This window comes from Labeo rohita, chromosome 22, assembly GCF_022985175.1.
Source record: "Labeo rohita strain BAU-BD-2019 chromosome 22, IGBB_LRoh.1.0, whole genome shotgun sequence".
NCBI lineage: Eukaryota > Metazoa > Chordata > Actinopteri > Cypriniformes > Cyprinidae > Labeo > Labeo rohita.
The window spans coordinates 32862800-32878353 of NC_066890.1; the positions used below are offsets into that span (position 1 = coordinate 32862800).

The following is a 15554-nucleotide window of genomic DNA, read 5'->3' on the forward strand; positions in this document are numbered from 1 at the left end:
AGCTGATGTTGTTACACAACAAATAGTTGGTATTGTAGTATGTTGTATGTGTTTTATTCATTCCCACCTGTGTTTCCTCACTCCGTTGACTCTGGCCACCTCATCATCGTCCTCTTCCTCTCCACGACGGTCTTCCCGGGACATCCTGCCGCTGAGATTACTTGAGATGCTGCAGAAGAGCTCGGACTTGAAGTCTTCTCCGTCTTCGTACGAGTGGCCGGCTGTCTCACAACCGCTCAGCGCGTGCTCAGAGTCCGAATCTGCGGCAACAGAGCACAAACAGACATGGTTTAGTGGGACAATGACCGGTCGACGGCAACAGGCTCTCGCAGGAAACCTGAGCAGGAGATCAGGTGGCGTTTAATGGAACCGCATAGTCGGAAGTGACCGGACACGTCACTAAGGTGCCTTGTACTTATGAAGTTCGTCGTGAAGATTTACCGCAATTACACCACAGGCTCTGATATGGCTGATGAGTTTTACACAGGCTTATGGTCTGTAACGTTATTGTACGTCATGAATATCACATTAAAATACGTTTTCTGACCAGCATAGACAGCAACTGACACGTTCAAGGCCCAGAAAGGTAGTGAGGACATTGTTAAAATAGTATCATGTGACATCAGTGGTTCAACCTTAATTTTATGAAGCTACAAGAATAGGTTTTGTGTGCAAGAGAAGAAATTATATCACTTTAAATCTTATTAATTTGGCCTGAAAGCTCATAAAACTCATTATCATAGGAAACATTGTTGAGCTTTGGTGCAAATTTGAATTCGATCCAAGTAGATTTCTGATTACATTCTTTGTATTTCTTTCTTATAATTTTTAGTCACTCTATTTTATTCAATAAAAATAGGGGAAAATGTATATCTGAAAATTTTACAAAAATTTGCATATTTTATAATTAATATGCTAAAATAAATGAGATACTGACTTTATTCGTTTTTACTTATATCTAATATTAAGTTATATATCACTCTTTCTACCACTATTTCTGCACAATTAAACGCGAAAGTCAACAAATAAAAAAAAAAAATATATATATATATATATATTTATAGTGTACATTATATTTAAATATATATTTATTTGCATTCATTTACAAATTAAATAAAAAAATAATACATGTATTAATTTATTTGTATTAATATATAAATAAAATAAAATAAATTAAATTAAAAATTTTGTATGATACTTGGCCATATTCCTCAATGTAAAAAAATTACTAATTATTCAAATTGTTTTGTGGTGATTATTTGTAATGTTATGGCTGATCTTACTTGTACATACAAACGTTTATGTTATGTTATCTTAAATGCATGATAAGTTAGCCATCACAACATTATAATAAAAAAAACGTAAAAATAAATAAATAAATATTTATAGTATACAAATATTTATTTGTATTAATTTACAATGTATTCACAATTTTTTTTAATTCAATTTAATTTAATTTAATTTAATTCTGTATGATACTTGGCCATATTCCTCAATATAATTAATTATTCAAAGTGTTTTGGGGTGACTGTAAATAACTGTAATGTTATGGCTGATCTTCAAATAGTTTACATACAAATGTTTATGTTATGTTTTCTTAAATGCATGATAAGTTAGCCATCACAACATTATAATGTACAGTAAGAAAAACAGATATCCATTTTGAGATTTGTGAAAGATTAAACAGTGTTAGAAATTTTAAGCAAGTGTTAAATAAAAGAAAAATTACACTACAGTGCAAAAGTTTGGGGTCAGTAATAATATTTTTTGAAAGAAGTCTCTAACACTCACATTCACTTGGTCAAAAATACAGAAAAATCAGTAATATTGTGAAATATTATTACAATTCAAAAGAACTGGTTTCTATTTGAATATATTTTAAAATATAATTTATTTCTGTGATGTAAAGCAGAAGTTTTAGCATCATTACTCCAGTCTTCCAGATCCTTCAGAAATTCTAATATGCTGATTTACTGCTCAAGAAACATTTTCTATTATTACTGTTGAAAACAATTTTGCTGCTTAATATTTGTGTGGAAAACAGTCTTTACTGTCACTTTCGATTGATTAATACACCCATCTGAATAAAAGTAAACCCCAAACTTTTGAACTGAAGTGTTTGCTCTGTTACTCTCAAGTATACGAACCGGACAGAGCGTCGTAAAATTCGTCTTCACTAAAGACGCTGCGGGGAGACGATCCTTTGACCACCGACTGCTCCAGCTCATGATGTTCAGTGGCCAGTGTCTGCAGTGCCTCCGACAGGATTTTATTTTTTTCCACTTCATGTTCCAGTTTCAAACTGCGTGCCTGGAAAAAAACACAGGTACACTTTAAAATCCACGACATCTTCTATTCTTTCAATGTAGTTGTGATCATTAACTATGACTTTACCTGCTGTTTTTTATTTTTAAAAGATAATTTTGGGGTTTTAGTCACTTTATTTGACAAATATAGGGAATGGGGACAAATACACAGACCAAAATTATAAATGCAACACTTTTGTTTTTGCCCCCATTTTTCATGAGCTGAACTCAAAGACCTAAGACTTTTTCTATGTACACAAAAGGCCTATTTCTCTCAAATATTGTTCACAAATCTGTCTCAATCTGTGTTAGTGAGCCCTTCTCCTTTGCCGAGATAATCCATCAGCTTCCAGGAATTGTGTACAGATCCTTGCAACATGGGGCCGTGCATTATCATGCTGCAACATGAGGTGAAGGTCGTGGATGAATGGCACAACAATGGGCCTCAGGATCTCGTCACGGTATCTCTGTGCATTTAAAATGCCATCAGTGAAAAGCACCTGTGTTCGTTGTCCATAACATACGCCTGCCTATAACATAACCCCACCGCAACCATGGGCCACTCGATCCACAACGTTGACATCAGCAAACCGCTCACCCACACAACGCCATACACGCTGTCTGCTATCTGCCCTGTACAGTGGAAACCGGGATTTATTCGTGAAGAGAACACCTCTCCAAAGTGCCAGATGCCATCGAATGTGAGCATTTGCCCACTCAAGTCGATTACGACGACGAACTGCAGTCAGGTCGAGACCACGATGAGGATGACGAGCAGGCAGATGAGCTTCCCTGAGACGGTTTCTGACAGTTTGTGCCAAAATTCTTTGGTTATGCAAACCGATTGTTGCAGCAGCTGTCCGGGTGGCTGGTCTCAGATGATCTTGGAGGTGAAGATGCTGGATGTGGAGGTCTTGGGCTGGTGTGGTTACACGTGGTCTGCGGTTGTGAGGCCGGTTGGATGTTCTGCCAAATTCTCTGAAATGCCTTTGGACATGGCTTATGGTAGATAAATGAACATTCAATTCACGGGCAACAGCTCTGGTGGACATTCCTGCAGTCAGCATGCCTATTGCACGCTCCCTCAAAACTTGCGATATCTGTGGCATTGTGCTGTGTGCTAAAACTACACATTTTAACATTTTACACATTTTAGAGTGTCCTTTTATTGTGGTCAGCCTAGGGCACACCTGTGCAATAATCATGCTGCCTAATCAACATCTTGATATGCCACACCTGTGAGGTGGATGGATTATCTCGGCAAAGGAGAAGTGCTCACTAACACAGATTTAGACAGATTTGTAAACAATATTTGAGAGAAATAGGCCTTTTGTGTACATAGAAAAAGTCTTAGATCTTTGGGGGCAAAAACAAAAGTGTTGCGTTTATAATTTTGGTCAGTGTATGTTAAAAGGAGCCATCCAAATTCGAACCTGTGTAATTCAAGTGAGCACCAAGGCTCAAACCACTATGCCGAGCATGCACTTTTTAGTAGGAAGTGCTTACAATAACCTCACAAGTAGCTTAATAGCAATGTATGTGTTTAGTGAAATAGGTACATACTCCTTCCCGTTTGGAAAAAAGCCCCAGACACTGGTGCAGTGAGGAACAGGTTTCACTGGAGGCTTCACAGACCTCCTTCAGCTTCTGAACGACTGCTGCAGGGATTCCTGCAAGAATATAAAAAAACATTGTGGCTTAGCAGGATCTACATATGTGGTTTCGCCCAATCAGATGCAGAGGGTGATTAAAGGTCTTACGTTCCGCCAGGCCGTCTTCTTTCACCATGGACAGGAGGGCCAACACCTCCGTCTCTAGTCTCTGATGGCACGCCTCCGCCCGCTGCCGCACAAAAGAGGAACAAGAAAAGAAAATGACATAAAAAAGGAGACTGTGGAAGAGAAAGGCTAGGGCTGTAAGAAAGGGTCAGGGTTAGTCAACTTTACCACTTCCTGTGGTGAGAGTGAAAAGGGAAGTTTGAAGTCATTTTTCTTTGAACTGCAGAAATATATGAGCATGAGACATCACAATACTGCCTATTTATAGTTCATTTTTAAGGTGCATAAAAAGTTGTTTAAAAAGTTGTTTTATTATTTTAATAATTTAATATAATTAAAAATATTTGTCATTAAACAAAATAAATAATTAACTTTTTATATATTTATATTTTATATTTATATTCATGTTATTTTAGTATTTTTTTGTTTAAGTTTATACAAGTATATATATAAATTTATATAAATGTAAATTTCTTTCAATTTTATGTCAATTTATTTTTAAATTACTTTAAACTACTTTACTAAAGATTTTTATTAAATCAGTTTTTATTTTTGTTTTCCATTTTCATGATAATTTCAAAGTTTTAGTAAAAAAACCACAAAATTGTTTTTGTGTTTTGCATATAAAAATATATATAAAAATGTAATGTTTTATTATTTATTTAAGTTTTATATATAAATTTACATATATGTATTTTATCTAATGTAATTTATTGTTACTTTTAAATTAAAATTAAAATGTATAATTGTAAATTATATAAATTAAATAAGTTTATTTTACTTATTTTTATTTTACTTGTTTTACTTATTTTTTAAAAGTATAAATACTTTTAAATTATATATTACTTAATTACATAATTACACACACACATACATATATATATATATATATATATATATAATTACATATATATATAAAAACATTTAATATATACATTTATTTTAATTTAATGTAATTTTATTTTTTCTTTTAAAATTAACTTTTAAAAATATATTATATTTTATTATACATTAGAAACAATTATAAATATATAGAATTTTTAAAAACGTTTTTATTTAATATTTTTATTGTTTAGAGGCTGTCTGATCCAACTAAATGTTTAATGTAGACAACAGCACCATTATTTTTTGCAAATAATATGAATTAAATATTATTAATTATATAATATAGTGTATTTATGGTAAATGGTATTTTAGTGCACAATTACAAAGTACACATATTTATATTATAATGTAAATTATATGATATTATTATATCTAACTGTTTAATGTCCTAAAAATATTCATTCCTAACTAAAAATGAACAAAAAAAAATATTTTAATGCCGGTAATCTTTGTAATCATTTACGTAAATAATACAACCTTTTTCAGCTCATAGATAACATTGTCACATAATCCAAACAACAAAATAATTTTTATAATATTATTAAATAATATATTAAATATTATATTACTGAATAATATATTAAAATATTGAAATAATTTTTTCCTCCAAACATGACAATAAAAAGTTATTTTCAAATATTTATTTTTTTAACTTTTGTATACACAAAAGTTTTTTTTTTATCTTCCAGTGTTTGTCTTTATAAATGATTTTTGTAAATAACACAACCTTTTTTTTGCTCGTAGACAATTTTGTCACATGATGAACAGTCATGTATCCTTGTAGAAGAGGAAGGAAGGGCAACCATGTGCATTTTATCATCTGACGTGATTGTCAAGATCCAATTTCACTGATAAATCAAGATCCAGATATCATTTCTCACCTGGATTGAGTCAGAAAGCTCATGTACGGACACAACATCGTCTTCCTCTTCCTCGCTGTCTGGGTCCTGTGAGCAGTAATGAGTGCTAAAGGCCGAATGCTCCTCTATAGCCTCCAGCCACCTCTGAAAAATAACACACACACATTCACACAAGCTTACATAACACACTCCGGTCTGGACGACACAGTAGAGCTGAAAGGAATCTCACTTTTCTGGTGTCTTCAGGGTTGTTCTTCTGTAACACTTTGAAATGGTGAACGCTGTCGTCAAAGCATTTGACCGTGAAATAGCCGTTATCTTTTGCTTTAATCTGTAAAGAAAAGCAGTTTGTGAAGTCTTGTTAACAATCTCACAAAACATCAATCAGCAGTTTATTCATTACCGATAAATCTTCAAATGAATCGTACCATGCACTGCGCTTGTGTTAGTGGTTTGCAACCTTGCCGGTGAGTGTTTGAATCTGCATCTGACCTTGATGAGTTAAAAAAAAGGATAAAAAAAAGAGATGTTTTCAAATATTTATTTGAAATATTAGATATTATGACCTTGACGAGTTACACTACAATAACAATTTTAGAGATTTCAAATATTTTTTTCAAATTTTGCAAAATAAGTTTTTAATTTAAAGAATGCATCATTCAATTTGACTACATAATGATTTAAAACCAATTTTAAAAGACACTTTGCAAATATTTATTTTTGCAGATTTCGCTAAATATGTCTTAAAGCAATTTTGCTATCATTAAAATGTATTTTTATTTATATATTTATATGTATATATATATACATATATAAATAAATGTATATATATATATATATATATATATATATATATATATATATGTGTGTGTGTGTGTGTGTGAATGGTTTAAGACCTTTTTAAAAAGACAGTTTACAAATATTTGTTTCTGCAAAATATGTCTTTAAGTAATTTTGCTCTCATTAAAACATATTATAGATTATGAACTTGATGAAATACACTACAATAAAAATTACAGTTTTCAAATATATATATTTTTCCCCAAATTCTGCAAAATATGTTTTTAATTTTAGTGATTTGTTTATCATTAAATTTATTACAAATTACGACCTTTATGGTTTAAAAAAAGGATGAAATTTCACAATAAAAATGACCGTTTTTAATTTAATTTTTTTTTAATTTTGCAAAAAACATTTTTTATTTTAGCCATTTATTAATTATTACAGACTTATGTTATGACCTTGATGGTTTACATTTTTTAAATTAAAATTTAAATTTTACAAATAAAATTTTGGTGACATTTTACAATAAAAATGACAGTTTTCAAACACACACACATATATATATTTTGCAAAATATGTTTTTAATTTTAGCCTTGATGGTTTAAAAAAAGGATGAAATTTTACAATAAATTTTTTTTTTTTTTTTTCAAATTTTGCTAAATATGTCTTTCATTTTAATCATTCTTTTAAAATCATTAAATTTTATTACATGTTAAGACCTTGATAGTTTTTTAAACAAAGGATGACATTTTACAATTAAAATTTGGATGACATTTTACAATTAAAAAAAAAATCCAGTTTTCAAATATTTTTTTCCAAATTTTACTAAATAACTCTTATTTTAGGAATGTATTTATCATTAAATTTAATTACATATTATGACCTTGATTATTTAAAATAATATGAAACTTTACAATAAAAATGATACTTTCCAAATATTTATTTCTTTGAATATCTCTTTAATTTCAGAAATTCTACTGTAATTGTTTTTTTTGATATATTATGACACTGAGTAATAGCAATTTTGCTACCATTACTTTTTATTACATATTACCATTACTTTTTATTACATTTTTTATTACACCTTGATGAGTTAATATAAGGATGGAAAAATTTAATTTTTTTAGAGATTTACTTTTTCAAATTTTGTTAAATAAGCCTTTAATCTTAACAATTTATCATTGAATTATTTTACATCTTATGACCTTGATGGTTTAAAACCAATAAAAATTATAGTTTACAAATATTTATTTCTTCAAATTTCGCTAAGCAACTTTTTAAGAAATTTTACTGTCATTATATTTTCTTACATATAATAAAACTGAGTTAAAAAGGATGAAACAGTACAAGATCAGTTTTCAAATAAAAAATTCAGCACATTATGCAAAAGTCTTTAATTTAAGCAATTTTTTTATGATTACATTTTATTATTTATCATAACATTAGATTAAAAAATGATAAAACATTACAATAAAAATTGGTTTTAAAACAAATTCTGCAGATTTTGCAAAATAATTACAGTTTATTATATGTTATGATCTTGATGAGTTAAAAATATACAATTTTACTGTATTTCTTCACATGTGAAACATTACAATAAGAATATAAAGCATTACATATTTCTACACATTTTGCAAACTAAGTCTTTAATTTCAGAAATGTTGCTATCATTAAATTCTATTTTATATTATACATGTATTTTAATTATATTGTTACATTTTTTACACACATTTTTTTGTGTTTTTGCTTTTTATAGCACTACATTTTGGGAATAGAAGCAGATACTCACTGTTTAGGGTACCATGACAAGACTCCATCCTGGAGAACTACCCAGTAAGAGCGCCAGCCGAAAAACCTTGAGCTCTGTAATAAAATTAAAATTAAATTAAATACAGGAGAAAAAAAAAAAAAAAAAAAAAAAAAAAAAAAAAAAATAACCTTTTTTGTTTGTTTGTTTGCATACCACAGTTATAGATTTTGATAAAATGTACCTTCCAAAGTGGCCCCTCGAACATTTTGACATGTCGCGTCATGCCCTGGATCAAAGTATGGTAACAATGAAACCAAATTCACAAAAAAAGACTATATAAATACGTAAATAAGTGTATTGTTTGCAAAACATCACTGTTATGATATATGATATGATATGATGGACAAGTTATTTTTGAAATACATATATTTATATATATATATATATTTGTGACACGAACCTACTTTAATTGAACCTACTTTCATAACATTTCCTGTAATGATCTGCTTCATTTCCGTATCGTTCGCCAAGTCAAAAACAGTCTGATCTGAAAACAAAAAAGAAACAAAAATGCAAAAACTTGACATCAACGTCAACCACAAAAAGTCTGAAGTCATTCAAATATAAAACAAAAAATTCACGCAATGTTATTTTTAAATAATTTTTATTCTAATAAATTGAATGTTTCATACACATTTGTAAATGAACTAAAAGAGTACAAATATGACACAATAAACAAGACACAGTTGTAAAGCAAACTGAAAAAATATTGACCTGATGGAAAAATAACGCAATAAAATTAAAAGCTTATTTTTGCTGAAATTAAAGACTTATTTTGCAAAATGTGTAGAACTAAATATTTCAAATTTTTATTTTTATTGTAACGTTTCATCCTTTTTTAACTTAGTGTCATATAATAAAATATACTGACTGTAATATTTCTAAAATTAAAGAGTTATTTAGCAAAATTCAAAGAAATAAATATTTGAAAACTGTCATATTTATTGTAGTTTGATCCTTTTTTTAAACTATCAAGGTCATAATATGTAATACAATTTAATGATAAAGAAATTGCTAAAATTAAAGACTAATTTTGCTAAATTTGAAAAAAATAAAAATATTTGAAAACTATAATTTTTATTGTAACATTTCTTCCTTTTTAAACTCAGCGTCATAATATACAATAAAATATACTGACAGTAAAATATCTTAAAATTAAAGTGTTGTTTATCAAAATTAATATTTGAAGAAATAAATAAATAAAAAGAAATAAATATTTGAAAACTATTTTTTTTTGGGAAAAATTATACATCAGTAAAATTTAATGACAAATTAATAGCTAAAATTAAAAAATATATATTTAACTTAGTGTCGTAATATATAATAAAATATACTGACTATTTCTGAAATTAAAGAGTTATTTAGCAAAATTCAAAGAAATAAATATTTGAAAACTGTCATTTTTATTGTACATTTTTCATACATAATAAAATTTATGACAAATGCATTGCTATAATTAAAGAATTATTTTGCAAAATAAATAAAAAAATCTAAATTTGAAAACCGTAATTTCTATTGTAAAATTTCATCCTTTTTGTAAATCCTTTTTTTTAAAATAAATAACTAAATGTAAAATAATTAAAGTAATGATTAAATATAGTATAAATTAATAGAAAATGATAACATTTAATATATTTTATTTATAAATTATTAAAATAATAAATAATAAAATATTTTATTAAAATTAATTAAAACAATGATTGCATTTTAATATAAATCAAAACAATACAATTATATCCAGGGTTATCATAGTTAACTAAAACTGAAACTGAAATTTACTTGAAATACATTTTTTTTTTACTTAATATGTAATATTATAATATTTAATATTAAATAATGTAATATTTATTGTAAAGTTTCATAAACATGTTAATGTCATAACATGTAATAAAATTTAGTGATAAATAAATTGCTAAACTTATTTGACAAAATTTTAATAAATAAATATTTGAAAACTGTAATTTTTAATTGTAAAAATTCCTCCTTTTTCAAACCATCAGTTTTAAATGCTTTAAAAAATGAAAGTTGGAGCTCATTACCGATTTTGTTCTTGATGTTGGGGTTGGCCTTGTGCTGCAGGAGTTTGACAGCACACTGTTTCTGGCCTCTGTAAGCGGCGCAATGCAGCGGTGTGTTGCCCAACAGGTCTGTGCAGTTTATGTTTGGGGGTTTCTTCATGTTTAGCTACATGAGGAACAAGAAGATCAGACGTTATGACTGCTAAAAGTGGTTTAGGGAAAAGGGACAAGAAGTTCCTCAAAGCAGTTAGCAAGGGTACCAGTCTTGTGAGGGTAGAAACGGCTCCTTCCCGTGCCGCCTCCAGCAGCTGCTCCTCTAGCTTCCTCTCTTCAGTCCTCTCAGCAGCTGGAAGATAAAAATCGAATGGTAATAATTTAGTAATTCATATTTAAAACACATTCAGTACAATTTCATGCAATTCTGACAAGCTTACCCTCCAACATGCTTTTAATCTCAGCACTCTGGGTAACGTCTTTAGGTATCTGGGCCATCCCGTTGATGACAGAAGCGCAAGCGTCGTGCTGAAGCAGCAACATTACAACCTCCTAAACAGCAAAATCAGCACTCAGTTAGTATTCAGAGACCAACCAGTGTTCAGTATTCAGGTGAGTAGTTACGTTTGTGAAAAATGAGGCTGTACATATTAGTATGGCTTAACAGTACTACACTTATGTTAGAGATTGCCCAAAAAGACCTTTAATGACTGATACACTAACCAATATCCAATGTTTTTAACTGTTGATTTATTTCATATTTTTGATACAATAATGACAACGATTACTAGACTACATTAATATAAACATAAATAATTATGATATTATTATGATGAATCATTACAAATCATTATTGTTTTTATTATTAATAATCAAATATTCAAATAATATAATTTAAATATTTAATCAAATGTAAAATAATTAAAATAATAATTAAATTATAGTATAAACTGTACAACAAATAACATTTATATACATATATATATATATATATATATATAATAGAAAATTATTAAAATACTAAATTTACTTTATTGAAATAAATTAAAATAATGCTTACATTTTAATTTAATTTTACAATTAATTTTGAACAAATTAATTTTACAAATTACAATTTAATTTTAATATAAATCAAAACAATAAAATTATATTCAGGATTATTATAGTTAGCTAAAACTGAAACTAAAATTAAAACCATAAAAAATTTTTTATTAAAAATAATATTTTTTTAATTAAAAAAATGTTCAATTAAAATAAAATAAGCATTAACTGAAATTATATATATATATATATATATATATGACAGTTATATATATATATATATATATATATATATCTGACAGTTGCCAAAAAAGAATTTCTCATTTACTACATCAATAAAAACAAATAATTATGGTATGAATTAATAAAAAAAAATGTATAAAATTGGTATAAAATAATTCTAGTATAAGTTAAAATAATAACATTTTAATATATATAATAAAGAATTATTAAAATACTAAAATTATTTATTAAAATTAATTAAAATAATGTTTACAATCAATTTTACAATTTAATTTTACTATAAATCAAAACAATACAATTACATTCAGGATTATTATAGTTGAAACTAAAATTAAAACAAACAAAGCTTTATTAAAAATATATTTTTAAATTAAAAATAGTTTAATATAAAAAGCTTAATTAAAAATAAAATAAACATTAACTGAAATAAAACATAAACGTACATAAAAAATTCAGCTAGTTGCCAAAGAAACATTTCTCATTTTGATTTAGTTTAACTTTTGTATTGTAAATGATGTAACCTGTTATGCTTACATTTTTAATTAAATTTTACAATTAATTGTAATTTAACTTAACATTACAATTTAATTTTAATATTAATCAAAACAATAAAATTATATTCAGTTATGTTGCTTTTTGCTATATATATATATATATATATATATATATAACAAAAAGCAACATAACTCATTTTGATTTACATTGTAACTTGTGTGTTAAATGTAATCTTACATAATATAATAAATTACATGTATTACATTATTATATATTAAAATAACTAAGACTAAAATAAAAATGAATAAAATGGACATATATAAAAAACAAAAATAATATTACTAAACCTTTGACTAAAAAACTGAAAAGAGAACCAAACAAAAACTCTGATTATAATATATTTTAATATATTAAATTATCTTATAAATAATATTTACATAACTGACTATACAATGAATAATTTTAATTAATAATAAATTTTAATAATAATGATTATTACTGTTGATTTGCAATCTCAGAAGTTGCAAATTTATTTTGTATATTTTAATATAATATAACATAATTTAAAACATTACTTGTAAAACATTTATATTTGTAAATTTATTTTAACTTTTTTAAATATTATTTTTTATTTTTTTAATTATCTGTTTATCTCAAACTAATATCCACGTAAGATACCAGTAATACATACTCATCTTAGAGGCTGCAATATTTTTTCTTTCATTTAAAACATTATTTACCTGTAAAAATGTTTATTTTAACTTTTCTTTTAATATTAGTCAAATTATTAGTCTATCTCTAATATCCACGTATGATACCAGTAATACATACTTTTCTCCCAGTGAATGCTGCTTTATGAAGAGGCGTATCTCCCACATTATTTGGCAAATTAGCATCTGCTCCAGCCTGTAAAAAGCACAGATGAGCTAAAACTAAACATCAATATACTGAGCACAAATTCTACTCATAAACACACCATTGTACACATATATATGAATATAAAAAGCTGAGGCAATCGATACCTTTAGTAACGCGTCAACAACATCCTTGTGTCCAAAGTAGCAGGCCAGATGAAGAGGCGTCCAGCCATGATTAGATTTGCTCTTGCCTGAAACAACATAATGCTGTTAGCAGTACTCCAACATGTCTAGAAACACACGGATGGTCAATGGAAACCCAATGACGTGTTCTACCCTTGCAGTTGATGTCGATTTTGGCCTCCTCCTTTATCTTGGACATCAAAAGCTTCTGGATTCCTTCCAGGTTCCCGTTCCTGGCGTCCCTGAGGAACTGCTCCTCCGGGTCCAGCTCCTCCATAACTTCAGCAACAAAACAAAAAAACATTAGAAAATATATATCTGGGTCTCAAGTAACAGAATAAGAGCAATGTATCTAAAAGCCAATCCAGGAAACATATGAAGGCAAATTCTTTGAAACATCTGCCATGTGATTTCCTTGTTAGACTGGAGGAAAACAACGAGTGTTACATGACTCATGAGTTTTCATTTAAAATCCATAAATAGAGCAGAACCATTTAGTGACACTATTTAGTGACACCAGATGAAAAAAGAAAACCTGACAATGTAATAAATCCTAAACAGGTTAACCCTATAAAGCATAGAGTATCGTACCTTATATGGAAATTTGCAAGGCCTCCGTATTATCAACATGACCAAAACCACATGCCTTCAGTCATATGACTGATAGTTGATACTTTTTAGCATGAAAAATGCCTTTTGTAAAAATTTCCTTTTTTAAAAACTTACAATTTTTATATCATAAATGTAAGAAAAACTAATATTCTGCTAGCAATATTTAAAGATAAACACTTGATTATCCATACATCATGTTTTAGAAAAATCATGCTAAAATGTGAGTACTGAACATGATACATCACGTTTTTGAGGAACATTTATTCATTCATCTCTCAGTCATATTTGCATTGCAATGCATTATATGTTTTTCAGCTTACAAAAACACTAACAGATCTTTGATCATACAACTGAGCATTTAAATATCAAGATATATACAGTGACAACTGATATTTATAGAGGGTTTTCATGCCACATCATCAGTCGGCCATATTGGCGGCCCTGAACATAAACAATGCCACTGAACCGAACAACACTTGCATATTTTGCTAATTATTGCTGCTGAAAATGGTCAATTATTGTGATGTTTTGGTGCTGCAGTAATCGTTCGGACCGGAAAAAACATTTGGAGTACTATTGACTACCAAAGGTTATAACAAATCATTGAGAAAAGTGCAAAAAACTGTCTGAGGAACAAAAGGTGTTTGTAATTGGCCAAACTGAACACAGGATTTCAAGAATCTTGACAACATTGGTGTTCGTTTTTATCACTTCTGATCAGGAAAGGTGAAATATTAGGCTAATATCTTAATTAATACATGTCTTTAACACCTATTAACTTTAGTTTGTCAAAATATTGTGCCCTTTTCTGCTTACTAAGTCCTTCTCTATATGATGTAGCAGCTTCCACACATATTTTCCATGGTTTAGACAGCATAAATTAGCAGAACAACGTATTCAGTAGTACATTAACCATGCAGTCCATGCTGTTGTTTACATCCGAGTATCGCCGATACGGCCGCGCATCCGGGTAACTGACTAAATTGCGACGTAAGTGCAAACCCTCTATTTGCGTTTTATAAGTAGTCTGATATTACTCATATTTAAGATATACTGCATTGATTTACATCAACAGCCATATAAATATCAGAAACTGCAGCAAATGTAATATGTTTTCATCTTCTCACTCAGGTTTGAGCTCCACATCCTCACATTATGCGATGCGAGCCATAAAAGCGTAGAAAATACACTCGACGCAAACACACACGCACCTTTTCTGTTCCACTTCATAAAAAATGTTGAAATTTAAGACTATTACTGCATAACTCAGTCTTTACAGGGTTAATATGCCAGCCACTGAAGCAACCAAGCAGGAAAAATGTCTTGGTATGCAGATTAACAACGGCGCTTTTAACGTAATAACCGTTGGTAAACCATAAAGCTTTCTTTGTGCTGAATGTAGGTCAGACGCTAAAAGAAACATGTAATATTTACGTTTAACAGCCAAACTAAATCTAAACCACTACTTAACTGAATGAAAAAATACTGTTAGTACATTATCAATTGAATGCATCAAATTCCAACAGCTGAGTGAACTGTCAATCATTTCCTGAAAAAACTAGTTAAACCACCAAAGTTTTGAAAGCGCGGTGTTTTTATTTGTATATAACGGTTGTAAATGAGCTTATGACAGATAAACTCGTATCGTACCACAGTAAAAAACAAAGTAAAGTTGACTGTCATGTGACT

The 15554-nt window shown here is 28.5% G+C and overlaps 1 protein-coding gene across 2 annotated transcripts in view; it reads right to left on the reverse strand.

Annotated features, from left to right (window-relative positions):
• The window catches only part of osbpl1a (oxysterol binding protein-like 1A), a 28701-nt gene that overhangs the window by 12282 nt on the left and 865 nt on the right, over positions 1-15554 (reverse strand). For both annotated transcript variants that reach the window (XM_051095096.1, XM_051095095.1), the window contains exons 2-17: positions 13407-13532; positions 13236-13321; positions 13045-13119; positions 10875-10986; positions 10701-10786; positions 10462-10606; positions 8842-8909; positions 8604-8648; positions 8402-8475; positions 6258-6321; positions 6059-6160; positions 5851-5973; positions 4067-4148; positions 3870-3976; positions 2148-2310; positions 68-260 (exon numbers count right to left, since the gene is read on the reverse strand). In XM_051095096.1, the coding sequence (XP_050951053.1) occupies positions 68-260; positions 2148-2310; positions 3870-3976; positions 4067-4148; positions 5851-5973; positions 6059-6160; positions 6258-6321; positions 8402-8475; positions 8604-8648; positions 8842-8909; positions 10462-10606; positions 10701-10786; positions 10875-10986; positions 13045-13119; positions 13236-13321; positions 13407-13530 (1649 nt within the window). In that variant the 5' untranslated portion in view covers positions 13531-13532. The remainder of the gene's footprint in view (positions 1-67; positions 261-2147; positions 2311-3869; positions 3977-4066; positions 4149-5850; positions 5974-6058; positions 6161-6257; positions 6322-8401; positions 8476-8603; positions 8649-8841; positions 8910-10461; positions 10607-10700; positions 10787-10874; positions 10987-13044; positions 13120-13235; positions 13322-13406; positions 13533-15554) is intronic.